General features: G+C 40.4%; 1 protein-coding gene across 1 annotated transcript in view; it reads right to left on the bottom strand.

The window, feature by feature from the left end:
- Positions 1 to 216: 216 nt before the first annotated feature.
- LOC144238566 (uncharacterized) overlaps positions 217 to 18,749 on the bottom strand; it is a 55,711-nt gene continuing 37,178 nt past the window's right edge. Inside the window, exon 4 of the mRNA XM_077772382.1 lies at positions 217 to 488. Within this exon, the coding sequence (XP_077628508.1) occupies positions 217 to 488 (272 nt within the window). The remainder of the gene's footprint in view (positions 489 to 18,749) is intronic.

The raw sequence follows: 18,749 nt of genomic DNA, 5'->3' as shown, positions 1-18,749 counted from the left end.
CGTGGTTTGGTGTCGGCGGGTTACAGCCTTCACTGCATCCCTCTGGCGGCTCCCTGAGGTCCCGCCTTGGTGGTTGTGGGGAGAAGAATGGCGGCGCCTCAGTGCTTTCTCGAACCAAGTGTTTCAACTCACTCTTTTGGGTCCATCTCCCTGTGCCGCGGGCGTAGCCAAGGTGGGCCGTGCTCTATGTCCCAAGCCACACCTCGTTTCCAGATCTTAGTCTGCACGCCCCATTGATACCACCCGAAATATAAGCCCGCAGGCTGAGTCCCTCTGAGCCGTTTCAAGCTGGCTGCCTCCCACTGGGGATCGAGACAAGCCAGAAGAGCAGCGGTGCGGCTTCAGGCGCGCCACTTCTCCCCAGGGTTGAGCTGGCGAGCAGAGGAGCAGTTTCTCCTGTCGTTGCTTGGGACCAGTGCGTACACTCAGGGTCAGCTGGATGGCAGGAAACCGGATCCCTCTGTGTCCCCAGCCGAGGTTTATCTCTTCTCCAGCGACAGGGACAGTGTCTTGAGCAGTTTCAGCCACTCTTTTCCCCTCGACTCACTGCGGCTCCCTGCAAAGGGGGCTCCCTCCCCTCCTTCCGTGTCTCTGGTCCCAGCCTGTTTTTAATCTTCCCCAATTCGCACTCATGCTGTAAGATTTTCTCAGCGGACTCTGTCTCCTTTTCCTCCCAAACTCCTGGATTCTGTAAGAGTTCCTATGGCTTCAGGCCTTCTCCGTTTGAGAGATGGGGGTGAGTAAAATGTACGGAGCTCCCTACTTCTCCACCATCTTGCCTCCCTCCAGCAAATATTTTTTTAAGCAATTCTTAAGTGCATAGCATTGTAATAGTTGTCCTGAAGGCACAGAGATGAAAAAGGCGTAGTCCCTGACCTTAAGGTCAGATGGAGGAAATGAACAGAACCTCTTCCTTTGAAGAAAATCATGGAACACTTCATTTGATCTGTACCTTCAAAGACAGGTAGGATTTTAATGGATGGTAAGGGCTTGCTGGTAGAATTGGATCAATTGAGATTTAGAGGTGGGAAATTTCTGGGTGTGTTCACATAAAGGTAGTTTGAGGTCAGGTCTTGAGTGGGTGTCATTTTCATATATATCTTGGGTGCCTGGGGGGTGTAAGGGATGATGACAAGGAAGTTTGGGCTTTTGGATCAGTACTACTCCATGAAGAGCTCTTTCAGAGGACAGAGGAAAATACCATTGCTCTAAAAAAATGCTTGATAAGTGATGCAGTTTGATTTTTCACACCTGCTGGTCTGTTCTGAGAGGGCAGGAGGCAGGGGTATGCGTGATACAGAGTGGTCACTTTGAGGGAAGCGAAAGCTGTAACACTAACGGTGACCTCACCTCCAGAACTGAGGGTTAGTGTGAGAAAGCCTTTAGAGAGAATGAGCTGCAATGCTGGCAGAGTTGCTGAGATTTAGTCACTATTTCCCTGTTTCCCTCCTGCCCTTCATTAGCTGGGGCTGATGAGGTGTCGCTAACTTCCTTGACATGTTTCTTACTTTATCCTAGGGTTCTTTTTATTTATTGATTGATATTATTTTAAAAAATGTTTTAAAATTTATTTGAGAGAGAGACACAGTGTGTGAGTGAGTGGCAGAGGGGCACAGCAAGGGAGAGAGAGAGAGAGAGAAAGAAAGAGAGAGAGACAGAGAACAGAGAGATTCTTAAGCAGGTCCCATGCCCAGTGTAGAGCCCGATGTGGGGCTTGATCCTACGACTGTGAGATCATGGTCTGAGCTGAAATCAAGAGTCAGTTGCTTAACAGGCTGAGTTACCAAGGTGCCTTTATGGTTCTTTTTAAAATGCAAACTTCTCAAGTCAACTCTAAATCTATTGCAGACTTTGGGGTCCAGAGTGTGAGATCCAGGAATGTTCATTTAACAAGTTTGCCAGTTGATTCTTATGTATAATATGAAAACTACTACTAGGTATAAGGGATTATAAGGCAGAGGGTCTGTTGATATTTCTGGTCAGTTTCATTAAATTCACTGATGATTCTCCAGGCACTATTCTAGAAACTGAGAATATAAGAAGGGCAAGACTTGCCTTCAGTTTTCAAAGAGCTTATGGTTTGGGGTGACTGGATGGTTCAGCTGGTTAAGCGTTCAACTTCGGCTCAGGTCATGATCTTACAGTCTGTGCCGTCAGCTCAGAGCCTGGAGCCTGCTTCGGATTCTGTGTCTCCCTCTCTCTGCCCCTTCCCCACTCATGCTCTGTCTCTCTTTGTCTCAAAAATGAATAAAGGTCAAAAAACAATAAAAAAAAAAACCCAAAGAGCTTATGGTTTCATGAAGAAGTTAGATATGTGAATATATAACTGAAATATGGTAGTCAAGGAATATACAAGAAAAGGAAACATTAGAGAAGACAAGAATTTAAATCTGTGTGGGAGAGTCAGGGAAGACTTTCCAGAAACGATAATTCCTGAGCAGGGTGGGTTTGAAAGATCAACAGGAGTTTGTCAAGAGTACTAGGGAGAAAGACACAGAAGCTTAAAGTGATTGGAGCATCCACAGAACTGATGGAGAAAAAGCACCAGGGCAGTGTTGACTGAATGGCATTTTAAGTAGGAGGACTGACTAATTGAAGAAAAACATAAAGATAATGATGAACCCCATACATGAATAGTTATGGATTGGCACCAACACACAATGCTTACATGTTACAGACACTCATTCAGGTGTTTCCATTTGTAGTCTGCACGTATGACTCGCCAAACCTGCGTATGGGGAGATGAAGAGAGTTTTACTAGTCTCTTCTTACAGATTTGCTATTTTTCCTTTACCTTTCTCTTCCCTCACCTTATCTTTTATCAGGAAACCCATCAATATAACTTAAACAGGGGATCAGGATTTGGCTAATTCTCATAATCTGCTCCTATTCAACTGTCATCTCTTTTGGTGCTTTTGGTGCTCACATTCTCCACACAGATAAGTTTTCTTCTTCTGGTTTTATTATGGCCTTGGTCACAAAGATCTGTAAAACAGAGACTCTTGTAATATTAGGTAGGAGATGAGGTGGGCAGTGGTGGGTGAAGTAAGGTTTTCCATGCTGTGTTGAGGAGTCTGAATTTTAATCTGTAGGCAAAAGGGAGCCAATGAAGAGTTCTGGCTGTAGGGCAGTGGCTGCTCTGGTGTAGGGTGTAGCTCAGGAGTCAGACTGCTTGGCTTTGAATCTTGGCTTTACCATTTACTACAGAGTGACCTAGCAAGTCACTTACCCTTTCCATTCCTTTGTAAACTAGTGATAATAATAATAGCTCTTTCCTTGTTCTTTTGTTGTGAAGGTTAAATATGATAATAAATGGTATGAGCCCTAATCCTGACTAACTCATGAGGCTCAGTAAATATTACAATCAGCATACTTTATATACCCATGCATATTCTTCAGTGGTATGTGTGTATATATACACGTATGTATACAATTTAAACCTTGCCATGATATGGCATTGGGGCAGGGCTATGCTGTTAAACTCCTAGGGCTCAAAATAAATGAATGGTCTGAGTAAAGGGCAAAACCAGGCCAGGTACTAAAGCCCATTTGGCTCCCAGTCCCCTGCCTTTTCTACAATACTCCTGCTGCTTCAGTCACAAGACCTGCTCTCCTCAAAGCCAGCTCTAAATATTTTCCTCTAATGACATGTCCTGGCATTCTTTTGGATGAACACATTAGTAGTCCCTAGGGATTATGTCAAAGCAAAGGTTTCTTCTCAGTACATGTAGATAGGTACTCACCATTCAAAAGTTTTCAGGAGAGCGGAGAGGGTATGTACACCAAGTATTCCCTGGACCCTGTCAAAATTACTTTGGGTTTGGAAGATTTTGTTCATGTTTCAAACTTCCTTTCCCTGAGGTGCTTTTCTGGATGGTCAAGCGATGAGCAGGAGGTTTCAAAAGAAAGAATCATACATTTCAGGTTTGCTTTGCTGCTTAATGATGTTCAAAAGAAGCTATTGTGTGTGATTGGAGTATGAACCCATGGGCAGAGTGCGTTTTAATTTCCATTTAAAGTGGGGAGAAGCCTGTGGGGAACCAGCCTGACCTCATTTAGCTGGCAAAAGGTAGGTATGTGCATAGCTAATAATGAAAGTATCTTACATTTGTAAAGGTTTTTTATGCTTTGAAAAGTTCTTTGACATACTTTATTATATTTTGATCCTTTCAATAGTTCCAAGAGGAGACCAGAGTTATTATTCCCTTTTAGGATACATGGAAAATGAGATGCAGAGAAATTAAGCGATGTGCCCATGTTGCCCGTAAACCTGCAATTACATTGGCACAATTACAGCTCTAGAGATCATGTCCGGTGCTGTTTTTGTTACAGTGAAACTACCCATGAGATATGATAGAATCCTCCTTTTAAAGTCAAAATTAGATAACTATTGTAGTGATATCACTTCTGACTGCACTGGATTCATGGTCCAATCAGACAAAAATCACTCCATCTCTCTGGACCTTAAAAATCCTCTTGTGAAGGATCTCAAATGAGCCCACATTAACTCCATATCTTAAAACTGTATGACTCTCTTGTTTATTTTCAATGGAATATTTTGTTACATGATTCTTGACCCAACTTCCAGGCAAAGTCAAACGCACTTTGAGTTGCTTCCCGGGAATGGTATGACTATTTTGAATTTTGTAAACATGGCTAAAAACCCCTGTAATCTACTATCTCTTATTCTAAGGGTCAGTGGGGCAAAATTAACTCTGCTAATGAGGTCCATCTTTTTCCTTAATAATATGAGTAAACTAAAGTATAGCTATACTACTGAGTCATTAAAAGTTCTTTCAAATTGTTTCATAGAAATGCTTGTAGGTATAAAGGGAAGGAAAAATAAAATGGAAGGAAAAAGGAAGGAAAAAACCCAGACTGTTCTGCTGGTTATAAAATACAAGATTTATGTATTAGAACAGGAAAAGGCATCCACAAAGTGCAGAAGCAGAGAGTATGAGAGTTGGCAGGCCTTTAGATTTCACAATTCCAGCCTCATCTCCTGGGCAGGGACTGTATGCTCAGAGAGGTTAAATAACAGCCCAAGTTATATGGCACGCCATGGCACTGCCCCGCCTGGGGGAAATCAAGAGCCAATTTTGAATGTCTACTATGCCAAAAGCTTTGAAAACATTATCTCCCAATAATGTGAGTTGAATTGTAATCCCCTGCTCCAGTTCATATGTTGATGTCCTAACCCCCAGCACCTCAGACTGTGACCTTATTTGGATATAGGGTTTTCACAGAAGTAATCAAGTTCAAGTAAGGATTAGGATGGGTCTTGATCCAACATGGCTGGTTTCCTTGTAAAAAGGAGAAATCTGGACACAGACACGTTGACACACAGAGAATACCACCTGAACATGAAGATGGCCATTCACAAGCCAAGGAGAGAGACCCAGGAGACTTGTTTCCTTCCCAGCTGTCAAAAGGAACCCAGCCTGACCACACCTTTATTTCAGACCTAGTCTCCAGAACTGTAATACAATAAGTTCCTGTTGGTAAAGCCACCCCGTTTGTGGTACTTCGTTATTGGCAGTCCTAGCAAACGTCTGCACTCCATGATCCTAGTGGGCAGGTAATGTCTTCCCTAACTTACAGAGAAGGAGCCGAATAGCAGGAGTGTTGGCTTCCAAGGTCCACAGGTCTTCTGCTGTGGGATGTGGCTGTGCTGGGGAGGAGGAGCGTTATGAGGTAGAAGGCTTCCCTCTCCACATTGTCTCCTTTGCCTCACAGTATTTTGGTGTGAAACTGTCCATTTTTAAGGCTTTAAAGCACGTACTGACCATCTACCTTTCTTTCTAGTTGAATCGTGTTTTTCTTTCTTTCTTTTTAAAGAGAGAGTTTTTCTTCCAGTGTTTTCAACTGTGAGAATAGGTAGGCCCTAGGTATAGAGGAGTCGTTAGCTTTGGCAGGTGGAGAATTTAAACACTTCACCTTAAATACAAAGAGATTTCTGTCACTTTGAACCCAAATACCTACAGCTGCAGACAGCAATAGTCTAATCAGTCAAGTGTCGGGTCCTGTTGTGCAGAAGCTTAAGCGGCAGCATTCCTTTTCAGGAAGCCCCCTGTGAATGGGGCTGAACTGTGAGATTAGGAGGCCCACCATATTGAGCCATATTGAGCAGTGTTGAGAGTCGCTTCAGAGGAGAAGATGTGTACCTGTACCTTGGTGGTTTCACTTCCTTAAACAGAGTTCCAGAAAATGGTTTCCTTCAGTGGTGGTGCGTATACCCTGACAGCTTGTTTTCCAAATCAGGGTAACTATTTTTAGAAAAATTATGTTTTGTAGAATCATGTTTGGTAGAAAAAGCATATTTGAGTACTCATCATTTTTCATGTGTTTTAAAATCCCTAAACTTCAGATTCCTAGCTATGAAACGTGGCAAAATCTGCCTCATGGGGTTGATTGAGGATGAAATGTTACATGTGTTGGGAGGTTTTGGAAAGCAGAAAGCCCTATGCTCAGGTAAAGAGAAATTTTTAACCAGACTATAAATTTACACTGATAATCATTAAAATAGTCCCAGCATCCCCTTATTCAGAAGTTATAATCAAGGTTCCTTTCTCCTGTTTTTGGAATGAGTATCTATGTGTAAGGCATACCTTGACACTTGGGGGAAAATGTGCTAAGTGAATTCAAGGTCTTGATGTTATTAACTGGTATGTCCCTCCTCTCACATTTGATAAATGTAAAGGTTTTTACCATTTGTTTTTGTGTTTCTGGCTTTACTGTGTCAGACCTCACTTGCGTTGGCCAGTTCAAGGTTTGGGGTTTTGTTTGTTTGTTTGTTTATTGAGAGAGCACCCATGTATGAACTGAAGAGGGGCAAAGGGAGAGAATCTTAAGTAGGCTCCATGACCAGCATGGGGCCCTATGCGGTGCTTGATCTGACAACCATGAGATCATGACCAGGGCCAAAATCAAGAGTCAGCAGCTCAAATGACTGAGCCATGCAGGTGTCCCAAGGTTTGAGTTTTTTTTTTTTTAAAGTTAAGACAAGTATCTATGTTGTACCCATAGTGCATATTCAACCATATAGCACAGTCTCTTACTGTTCTCTCTTTCAGTAACCTGAATATGTTCATGGGACAGAAAAGAGAAGGGTCATATGAGATTTGGGAGGTGTGATGCTGGTAGAGGTGCACATGGAAGTGAGAAGTGTGGGACTGAAGTATAAAGAGGTGGTTGGGATTATGGCTCTGCAGGCAGATTTCCTGAGTTTGAATTCCAGTTGCCTTTCTGTGCTTTGGTTTCCTTGTCCATAAAATAGGAATGAGAAAGCTTGATGATGAAATGGGTTCCCACATAAATCACTGAGGCCAGGGCCCAGCACGTGGCAGTGTTCAGTGCTGGCTGCTTTTAATGTTCTTCTGGGATGATCTGTTTGTGTGCTCCATCCCCCTCCCATTAGACTGTGAGCTCCTTGAGTGGCCCCCAGGATGTCTTATTCATCTTTCTGTCTTCTAACATTAATATTGTTGAATGAATGAGCCACAGGACCTATAAGAGTGTTGTTTGCCTTCACCCTCTCTCAGCCTCAATTGACATCACCATCATCAAGGGTAAATGTAGAAGTAAGTTTAGTTCTTTGTGGTCAGAAAATGGCTTCATTTTTGAAACTATTTGGTTCTAAGTATAACAAGACATACAAATATAATGGATCATGGATAGTACCTCAGCATTAGCAGCAGCACTTTTAAAAGTTAAGGGTCAAAGGGGGCATCTGAGGTTTGTTGCTATTTAGAAGGTGTAGCAAGTATCTGCCTAGAACAAAGTGGCTGAATATAAAATTTATCGTGAAGGAGCAATATCAAGGATAAGGTCATGCTTTTACAGATAGTGAGTGGCTCATTTGTTATCACAGTCCTATGCTGTCCTGCCTGTACCTTTCTTTCTGGCTTCGAGCGGCCTTGCTTTTGGCTCCCTCCCATATTTCCACTCCTCCTTGTCAGGGCTGTTGGTGCCATGCCAGTCCCTGTCCTAAGGGAGGAAGCATTTGTCCTTGTATTTCCCAGCCTTCTCTCCTTCTTATCCCACATTGATGAAGACAAAGTAAGTACTCAATAAATGTTGGCCGAATTTGGTTCCTGTCTCCCTTCCTTCTGCCCTCTCTTTTCCCCAAAGCCAAATAGGCCAAACCCATCTAGCTTTGAGGCTCATATAATTCAACACCTCTTCTAGGGTTAGAAATGAATGATTAGATCAGCTCACATGCCATGAGGAATGGTAAATGAGCATACAATTCAGTGGGTTTTATACCCACTGTGGATTTACATTTTCCCAGCTCCCAGTTTTGAAGCTTTATTGATCTGTAATAGGAAACATGGGGCTATTATCATAAATCCAGTAGAATGCTAGGGTCCTGAAAATAGATTCAGTGACGTGATCTTGTATGCTGTAAACATCAACACAGTCATTTGGAAGTTGCACTTGCAAGCTGAGGGCTGGGCTCTTTATTAGGGACAGTCTCCTCCTCCGCTGTCACCATTGAATCTACCAAGACACAGTGAAGCTCATGTTCTGTGGATTTGTGTGTCTGTCTTCTCACTCCTTGTTCATCTAGGATTTTATGAAAATGGTTTATTGAAGGTAGATTCTCTTTGTCCTTAAGAGATTATACTTTTTAATTGCTGGTTGCAAGACTTGGAGTTTTGTAGAAAGATTCATAAAGTTTAAATATTGGCTATGTGTGTGTGTGTGTGTGTGTGTGTGTGTGTGTGTGTGTGTGTGTGTGTGTTGGGGGGGGTGTTACCAGTAAGGACCCAGGAAAGACTTAAAATCAGCTGGGCCATTTTTATGTTTAAGACAAACACCATTTGCCCTGGTATCCTAGAAGGGATAGGAGGAATTTTACACCTTTGGTTCTTTTCAGGTGGGATATAGCCTGATCTTTCAGCATGCTATGTCTAGTGATCTAGTGGATTATGTTGTAGGAATGTACTTTTTTTGTGTGTGTGTGTGGAAACTATCCTTCAGAGGCAGAGCCATGCTAAACAGTGCCTGCCCCGCTGTGTGCTTTCTTGCACAAACAGGGGACCATAGATGTCACTGTGTATGTGAGTGGACATAGCATCAATGAACAGTATAACTCCATGTAAGCAGCCATGAGAGTTTATTACTAAGTTGATGGAACAATTATCATAAAATATAGAAAATATTCATAGAGCAGCGTTTCCAATGTTAGTTCCATTAGGAAACTAGTCCCCTAAAACCCTTTAAAAATAAAAAGGAAGTTGGTTAGAACCCAGTAATTTTTTATGTTTGGGAAATGCTGTGAACCATGCCCTCCTCTTGGAAATTCACAATGCAGACAAAGTTGTTAAAGGAGCCAGAATGCTGTGTCAGAGGTACAGGAGAGGCTAGTGAGGGGTGCTGAGCATAGTTTGCTGGACTATCAAGGGCCTGTCTATCATGTAGAAAGGTGTCTATTTCCTCTGTGATTAGCACAGGGAACTGGTACAAAAAGGTAAGCCAGCTTGTGGGAACCATCCTAGTATGTGGACAATTGAGGGACAGGAATTAGATCAGTGGATGACCTAGGGTCAGACAGTAAAAGAAGAGAATGTTCTGGATAAAAGTGTCTTCCCAAACCTTCCAGTATGTGGATTTCACTGACATACTACAGAGGAGAAATCAGCAATTAGGCCAGAAACACCCCAGAGCCATGCTGTTGTATGACTGGTAGTTTATGAGAGCGTGCACCTCTTTATGTACATTTTTTTATGTGTCCATATTATTTGTTAGCAGATTGTATGTTATTTATTATAGACTTTGAATTCAGGTAGTCTCAGCTAATCCTTCTTGTTTATCTACTCATTTATTCTACAAGTATTTATTGAGCTTCTGGCAGTGCCAGGTGCTGAGGATATAATACATGACAAAACAATTATAGTCTGCTCTACAGTCTAGAGTGAGAGACTAACATTACTCACCTAATCATACTAATAAACATAAAATTACAACTGTGATAAGTGCCACGGAAGAGAAGTACATGGTGTTAGGCGATCATAGCTTTGAGGGTCAGGAAAGGCTTCCCTGACAAGGTGGGCTTTAGGCTGACAACTGAAGAATGAATAAGAGTTAACTCAATGTACTGTAAGGGCGACCAAATAGCACCTGTAGCAAGTGGAAACATGGTGTTTTTAAGGAACTGACGTGGGTGGCTGAAGTCCACAGAGTAAGAGGGAGCAGTGGTACAATAGAGTCCAAGAAATTAAAGAGTCCAGACTCCACAATGCCCCCTAGTTGTGTTAAGAAACTTTCTTTGTTCCAAGAGCAATGCCAAATCTTCAGAGAGTTTTAAATAAGAGGTCACAAATCATTAGATTTGTGTTTTGAAAAGATTATGCTGGTTATACTGTGGAGAATATATTGGAGGGAGCAAGAGCAGATGTGGGTGTATAGACCAGGCTACCAAGGGAATCCATGCTAAAGATGGTGGTGTTTTGGACATAGGGTGGTGGTATTGGAAGTGGAATAAAATAAAAGAGTTCCAGAGCCATTGAGGCTGTATAGACATGGCAGTGCACTATGTATGAAGCAGAGACAGAGAGAGAAGTAGAGCTCCTAGATCCTGTGCATTCAAGGTAGAGAATATATTTCATCTGGTTTTGTGGGAAGGATCATACAGTCACTTTGACCATTTAGGTATGAAGCTAAGAGAAGAGTTCTGGACTGCGATATGATTTGGGAGCATTGGCATTGACACTATGGTATACATGATGAGTCTTAGGCAGAGAGTCAAGGCAGGGGAAAAGTCAAGCTGAGGGAAGATTCGAGGTGTTCTAGGCCTTTAGAGGAGCCTGAGAAAGACCAGCTAGAGAAGTTGGGGGAAAAATCAGGAAAACGAGGCATGAAAGGCAAGGGAGTTACTATTATTCCACGAGGAAATATGTGATCATCAGTGTTGATTTGCCATAGAAACATCGGATAAGATGAAGAATGAAAATGAAAGTTGGACTTGGTAACAAGGAGGGGACTGTTGGCTTCAGTGAGAATTGTTTTGCTAGAGAGGAAGAGCAGATGCCCAAATGGAATGCCTTTTACAGACACAGCAGTACAGACCCCCTTCCTGTGCTGCAGCACCTATGTATTCCCAGGACTGATACTTGGAGTGAGAGACCAAGTCAATAGTATCCTTTACAGAATGCTATGAAAATGGACCCTCTGCTGTGGGCCACAGGAAATAGAGTTGAGTCATGTCTAATTTATGTCTATTTTATCTTTTACTAGAGAGTATTCGGTAGACAGTTGTTCAGTTTGTATGTTTAAAGTCTTTTAAAAATACATTAAAAATGCTGAAAGCATTTTGTCAAAATTTTCCTGTGTTGGAGTGAAGTAGAATTATAAGACTTCATGTTATTAAAAAAAAAAAACCCTTCTACTTTTATATACATCCCATAGAGAGCCTGAGAAAGAAATAGAAATGTCCCCATTCTTTCCCCTCGAAGGCTATAGCTGATTAGCTTTGGTAGATATTGAATGCCTTCAAAATTCCTGCAAAGGTTGAACTTCTTGAATGTAATTTATTCTTTGTTTATCCTCTTGGGCAATGAGAATAAACATTTGTCTCCAACTTATATTACCCCCACTTTATTGAACCACTTTGCGAAAACTGAAGCATGATTTACAGTAATGTTTCATAACGGCCAGGATTAATAAAATGGCTAAAGGTTTTGCAGGCTCTTGAAACAGCAGGCTCTAAATTTTGGAGGAAAAATGATATTATGGATTTCAGTTTACAAAAGAGTTGGGTTAAATTCAGCTTTCAGACACAGGGATATCTGTTGGCTTATATTTCTGCCAGTTGTGTAAAAAAAGACAAGCACTAAATACTCCATGGTTATTTGAAGGCCATTTTAATCTTATGGGACCATTGATAGGTGCTTTGTAGAATGCCATATCATTTCAGAAGAAGTATCTATATTGTCTCATTCTGTAGGGCAGCAATTCTCCCAGTGTATTGCAGCAGAAATATCACTTGGGAAGTGTTGGGATGTAAATTCTGTTGCATCCCCCAGACCTATAGTATCAGAAACTCAGGGTTTGGGGCCCAGTAATCTATGTTTCAATAGCCTTGCAGATGGTGCTGCTGCATGTACAAGTTTGTGAGCCACTGTTCTTGGAGTAGCAGTGTCTTGGCCAAAATAGATATCAAAACCTGTTTCATAGGTAGAAGCAAAATCAGAATATTTTCAGGACACTCAGTCAGTTGAGTGTCCGACTTCAGCTCAGGTCATGATCTCATCATTGGTGAATTCAAGCCCTATGTTGGGCTCTGTGCTGACAGCTCAGAGACATTCTGTCTCTCTCTCCCAAAAGTAAATAAATGTTTAAAAAAATTTTAAATCAGAATATTTTCCCCATTTTGTTAATTTATGCCCAGCTCACTTTGGCTCCTCATGACTACTCCAGTGACCTACATTCTCCCTAAAGCACTGCTGGGTCCAACCCCTTGATTTACATTCAAAGATCCCAAGAAAAGTATTGTTGATGATTCAGTTTTTGCTATATTAACCAGGGAGTATGGAGATCTCTATTTTAGATATTCCATCTAAAATGCTTACCACAAGCACTGTTCTGAGTGCTTTGTATTTAGTATCTTTTTAACCCTCAAAACAGCCCTGTGAGTATGTATTTGTATCTCCACATTGCAGATGAAGACACTGAAGCTCATGAGGCTTAAAGAAATGCTTAAAGTTATACAGATGATCAGTAGCAGACACAGGACTGAAACCCATGTGTTTAATGATTGTCTCCTTCCTCTGGTTGATGGTTACTATCAGCCAAACAGTTTTCCCTTTAGTTATTCCTGCCAACTTAAGCCCAGGGCTCCAGGTTTCTTTCCTCAGCCATGGCTGGCTTGGAGTTTTTGATTTGGTATTTCCATATACTCAGTTAAGGAAGCATTAACAGGGTACACAAAAGTGCTTTTGAGAATTTTGAAAAATAAAAAAGGGTGAATATGAATGCAAGGAACATGTTTTTTAAAACTTGTTATGTAGTGGCAGAAAGCTCAGCAGAGTTGTACCCTGCAGTTATGTGGAAAGCAGAATTTGGAGGTGATGAAATTTTACATTTAGCTGAGGAGCTTTCCAAGCAATGTGTTGAACAGGTAACCTGGCTTCTTCCTGCTTAGAGGAAAATGTGAGAAGAAAAAGAAATTGAGAGAAGTACTTAATTTTTTTAATCACTTTATTTTATTTCATCATGATAATTGTACTCTTTCATCTCTATCACCAATTTCATCCAAATGCCTACCCACTTCCCCTCTGGTAACCATCAATTTGTTCTCTATAGTTAAGGGTCTCTTCCTTGGTTTCTCTCCTTCACACCCCCCCCACCCCACTTTGCTCCTTTGTTTTGATTCTTAAATTCCATATATGATTCAGATCATACAGTACTTGTCTTTTCTGACTGACTTTGCAAAGCATTATACTCTCTAGCTCTATCCATGGTGTTGCAAATGGCAAGATTTCATTCTTTTGTATGGCTGAATAATACTCCACTGTGTGTGGTGTGGTGTGTGTGTGTGTGTGTGTGTGTGTGTGTGTATACATCACATCTTCTTAATCCATTCATCTATCCATGGACACTTGGGCTGCTTCCATAGTTTGGTTATTGTAATAATGCCACAATAAACATAGGGGTGCATGTATCCTTTGAATTAGTGTTTTTGTTTTTGGGGGGTAAATACCTGGGAGTGCAATACCTGGATGATAGGGTGGTTTTAGTTTTAAGTTTTTGAGGAATGTCGATACTATTTTCCATAGTGGTTGTACTAGTTAGCTTTCCTGGTAACAATGCAAGAGTGTTACTTTTTCTCCACATCCTCACCAAAGCTGTTTGTTTCTTGTGTTGTTAATTTTAGCCATTCTGACAGGTGTGAGTTGATACTTCATTGTAGTTTTGACTTGATTTCCCTGATGATGAGTGAAGTTAAGCATCTTTTCATGTGTCTGTTGGCCATCTGGCTGTCTTTGGAAAAATTTCTGTTCATGTCTTATGCCCATTTTAAAATTGGATTATTTGTTTTTTGGGTGTTCTTTTGTATCAGTTTTGTATATTTTGGACACTAACCCTTTACTGGATATGTCATTTGCAAATATCTTCTCCCATTTAATAGGTTGTCTTTTAGTTCTGCTGATTTTTTTTTTTTTTTTGCTGTTTAGAAACTTTATTTTGATGTCGTCCAATAGTTTACTTTTGATTTTAATTTCCATGACTCAGGAAACAGATCTAGAAAAATGTTGCTATGACTGATGTCAGAGACATTATTGTCTGTGCTGTCTTCAAGATTTTTATGATTTCAGGTCTCACATATAGGTCTTTAATCCATTTTGAGTTTATTTTTCTGTATGGTCAAAGAAAGTGGTCCATTTTCATTCATTTGAATATGGCTCTCCAGTTTTCCCAACACCATTTTTTGAAGATACTGCTTTTTCCCCATTATATATTCATTCCTGTTTTGTCAAAAGTTAATTTACAGTAAAATTGTGGGTTTATTTCTGGGTTTTTTTGTTCTATTCCATTGATTTATGTGTCTAGTTTTATGCCAGAGCCATACTGCTTTTTTTGTAGATGTGCCTTATTTTTATTTATTTTTAATTAATTAATTAATTAATTAATTTTTAACTTACATCCAAGGTAGTTAGCATTAAGTGCAATAATGATTTTGGTGGAATCCAGTGATTTATCCCCTACATATAACACTCAGTGCTTATCCCAACCAGTGTCCTCCTTAATGCCCCTTGCCCATTTAGCCAATACCCCCACCCACAGCCCTCCAGTGACCCTCAGTTTGTTTTCTATATTTAAGAGTCTCTTATGTTTTGACCCCCAAAAATATTATTTTTGATTTCCTTCCCTTATGTTCATCTGTTTTGTGTCTTAAATTCCACGTATGAGTCTGTCTCTGACTGACTAATTTTACTTAGCATAATACACTCTAGTTCCATCCATGTTGTGGCAAATGGCAAGATTTCATTCTTTTTGATTGCCAAGTAATACTCCATTGTATATATATACTTAATCTTCTTTATCCATTCATCCATCGATGGACATTTGGGCTCTTTTCATACTTTGGCTATTGTTGATAGTGCTGTTGTAAACATTAGGGTGCATGTGTCCCTTCGAAACAGTACACCTGCATCCTTTGGATAAATACCTAGTAGGGCACTTGCTGGGTCTTGGGTTATGTCTATTTTTAATTTCTTGAGGAATCTCCATACTGTTTTCCAGAGAGGCTGCACTAGTTTGCATTCCCACCAGCAGTGCAAAAGGATTCCTCTTCTTCTGCATCATTGCCAACATTTGTCATTGCCTGAGTTGTTATTTTTAGCCATTCTAACAGGTGTGAGGTGGTATCTCAGTGTGGTTTTGATTTGTATTTCCCTGATGATAAGCGACATTGAGGATTTTTCCATGTGTTTGTTAGCTATCTGGATGTCTTCTTTGGAAAAGTATCTATTCATGTCTTTTGCCCATTTCTTCACAGGATTATTTATTTTTTGAGTGTTGAGTTGAGTTGAGTTTGATAAGTTCTTTATAGATTTTGGATACTAACCCTCTAGCTGATGTGTCATTTGCAAGTAATTTCTTCATTCCATTGGTTGCCTATTAGTTTTGTTGATTGTTTCCTTTGCAGTGTAGAATCTTTTTATCTTGATGAGGTCCCAATAGTTTACTTTTGCTTTCCCTTGCCTCCAAAGACCTGTTGAGTAAGAAGTTGCTGCTGCCAAGGTCAAAGGGGTTTTGGCTGCTTTCTCCTAGAAAATTTTGATGGCTTCCTGTCTTATATTTAGGTCTTTCATCCACTTTAAGTTTATTTTTGTGTATGGTATAAGAAAGTGGTCCAGGCTCATTCTTCTGCATGTTGCTGTCCCGTTTTCCCAACACCATTTGCTGAAGAGACTATCTTTATTCCATTGAATATTCTTTCCTGCTTTGTCAAAGATTAGTTGGCCACACGTGTGTGGGTCCATTTCTGGATTCTCTATTCTGTTCCATTGATCTAAGTATCTGTTTTTGTGCCAGTACCATACCATCTTGATGATTATAGTTTTGTAATACATCTTGAAGTCTGGAATTGTGATGTTTCAAGCTTTGATTTTCTTTTTCAGGATTGCTTTGGCTAGTCGGGGTCTGGTTCCATAGAAATTTATGATTATTTGTTTTAGCTCTGTGAAGACTGGTAGTGGTGTTTTGATAGGGATTGCATTGAATATGTAGACTGCTTTGGTTAGTATCGACATCTTAACAATATTTGTTCTTCCAATCCATGACGATGGAATATTTCCCCACTTTTTTGTGTCTTCTTCAATTTCTTTCATAAACTTTCTATAATTTTTCAGTGTATAGATTTCTCACCTCTTTAGTTAGGTTTATTCCTATGTATTTTATGGGTTTTGGTGCAATTGTAAATGGGATCAATTCCTTGTTTTCTCTTCCTACTGTTTCGTTTTTGGTTTCTAGAAATGCAACCGATTTCTGTGCATTGATTTTGTATCCTGTGATTTTGCTGAATTCACAGATCAGTTCTGGCAGGTTTTTGGTGGAATATTTTGAGTTTTCCAAATAGAGTATCATATCATCTAGGAAGAGTGAAAGTTTGACTCCCCCCCCCCCTTGCCTATTTGGATGCCTTTTATTTATTTGTGTTGTCTGATTGCTGAGGCTAGGACTTGTAATCGTGTGTTGAATAACAGTGGTGAGAATGGACATCTCTGTTGTGTTTCTGACCTTAGGGGAAAAGCTCTCAGTTTTTCCCCATTAAGGATGATATTAGTGGTGGGTCTTTTGGATATGGCTTTTATGATCTTGAGGTATGATCCTTCGATTCCTACTTTCATGAGGGTTTTTATCAAGAAGGTGTGCTGTATTTTGTAAAATACTTTCTTTGCATCTATTGAAAGGATCATGTGGATCTTGTCCTTTCTTTTATTAATGTGGTGTATCACCTTGATTGATTGGCAGATACTTAACCAGCCCTGCATCCCAGGCCCAAATCAAAAGTGGGGTCTTTGTTTGTTTGTTTGTTTTTAATATTTATTTCTGAGAGAGAGAGACAGCGTGAGCAGGGAAGGGTCAGAGAGAGAGGGAGACACAGAATCTGAAGCAGGCTCCAGGCTGTGAGCTACCTGTCAGCACAGAGCCCGATGAGGGGCTCGAACCCATGAACCTTGAGGTCATGACCTGAGCCGAAGTCGGACACTTAACCGACTGAGCCACCCAGGCACCCCCTTTGTCTGGTTTTGGAATTAGGGTAATGCTGGCCTCATAGAATGAGTTTGAAGGTTTTCCTTCCAGCTCTATTTTTGGGAACAGCTTCAAAAGAATAGATGTTTATTCTTCTTAATTGTTTGGTAGAATCCCCCTAGAAAGCCATCCAGCTATGGACTCTTGTTTTTTGGAATATTTTTTATTACTAATTCAATTTGTTACTGGTTATAGGTCTGCTCAAATTTTTTATTTCTTTTTTGCTGGGAGCCGCACTGGCCTTGCTGGATGACACAGTCACAGCAAGGAAATGGCAGCGTTTGCACAACCTCCTGCCATGAGTACTGAAAACTGGTATCTCCTTCTGTTAATACTGGCTCATGTTGGAAATGAGCCTGCTGGTATTGACCAGGCCTCATAATATTCCAAATCAGACCGATATTCCCCACATAGATACCTCTTAAGGAAAAGCATCTTCCTGCCCCTACAAAAGAGATTTTAGATAAAAGCACTATAGATATTTGTCAAAAGGCTCTTCCAATGGGCCTTCTAGATCCAAGACATAGATATAAAGGGGGTTAAGAACACAAGAGTTACAATTAAGTCTGGCCCAGAGACAAAGAGCCTAATTTAGAGATAAAGAACAGATAAGGGCAAAATATAAGTTACTACATATACCTTTGCTAATTGGTGATGTATAGCAGTCTCTTCCCCAAGGCCTGCATTCTACAAATACCTTCCCTTATGCTGGCAGCTGTGATGAGGATGGATAAAGAGTAGTTAAAACACAAAACCAAATACAAAGGCTGACACGTTTAGGACCCCCATGGTGTTTATGCATTCAGCATCAAATAAAAAAGTTTGGACAAGCAATTTATTAACTAGATCAAATAGATTCTTCCTCTTGTGAGCCAGACATAATGACTTCTAGCCTATCTATATACAACTTAACCTATGACTTAATCTTAACGTTATTGACTTAAACAAATGTGTATGTTATCCTGTTTTTCACTAAGAACCCCCTGTTATTTCCTTAGTTGTAAGATTTACTCAACTTCACTATGATTGGGGTAATTCTGCAAGAATACTTCTATAAAACCTGTTTTTGGACACTTTCCAAAGCCTCTTATCATAGAGAATTATCCATTGTAAAAATTCTATTTTCTGATGTCATGTTATCGTTTGACCTATAAATAAAGACACCAAAACCGACAGGACAGAGATGCCTGCCGGTGATCAGAAAGAATCTTGGGGCTCTCTCATCACTCTTTCACCGACACAGTCCATCCTGTAGGGACCTCTGGATTGGCTGAAGCTGGACTCTGGCCCTTTTTGTTTCAGTTTTGGTAGTTTATGTGTTTCTAGGAATTTGTCTTTTTCTTCCAGATTACCCAATTTATTGGCATATAATTGCTCATAATATTCTCTTATTGTTTGTATTTCTGCAGTGTTGGTTGGGATCTCACCTCTCTCATTCTTGATTTATTTGGGTCTTTTTCTTTCAAACTGGCTACGGGTTTATTAAT

The sequence above is a fragment of the Crocuta crocuta genome, unplaced genomic scaffold (assembly GCF_008692635.1).
Source record: "Crocuta crocuta isolate KB4526 unplaced genomic scaffold, BGI_CrCroc_1.0 scaffold830, whole genome shotgun sequence".
Taxonomy (NCBI): domain Eukaryota; kingdom Metazoa; phylum Chordata; class Mammalia; order Carnivora; family Hyaenidae; genus Crocuta; species Crocuta crocuta.
This window is presented reverse-complemented; position numbering and strand designations above follow the sequence as displayed.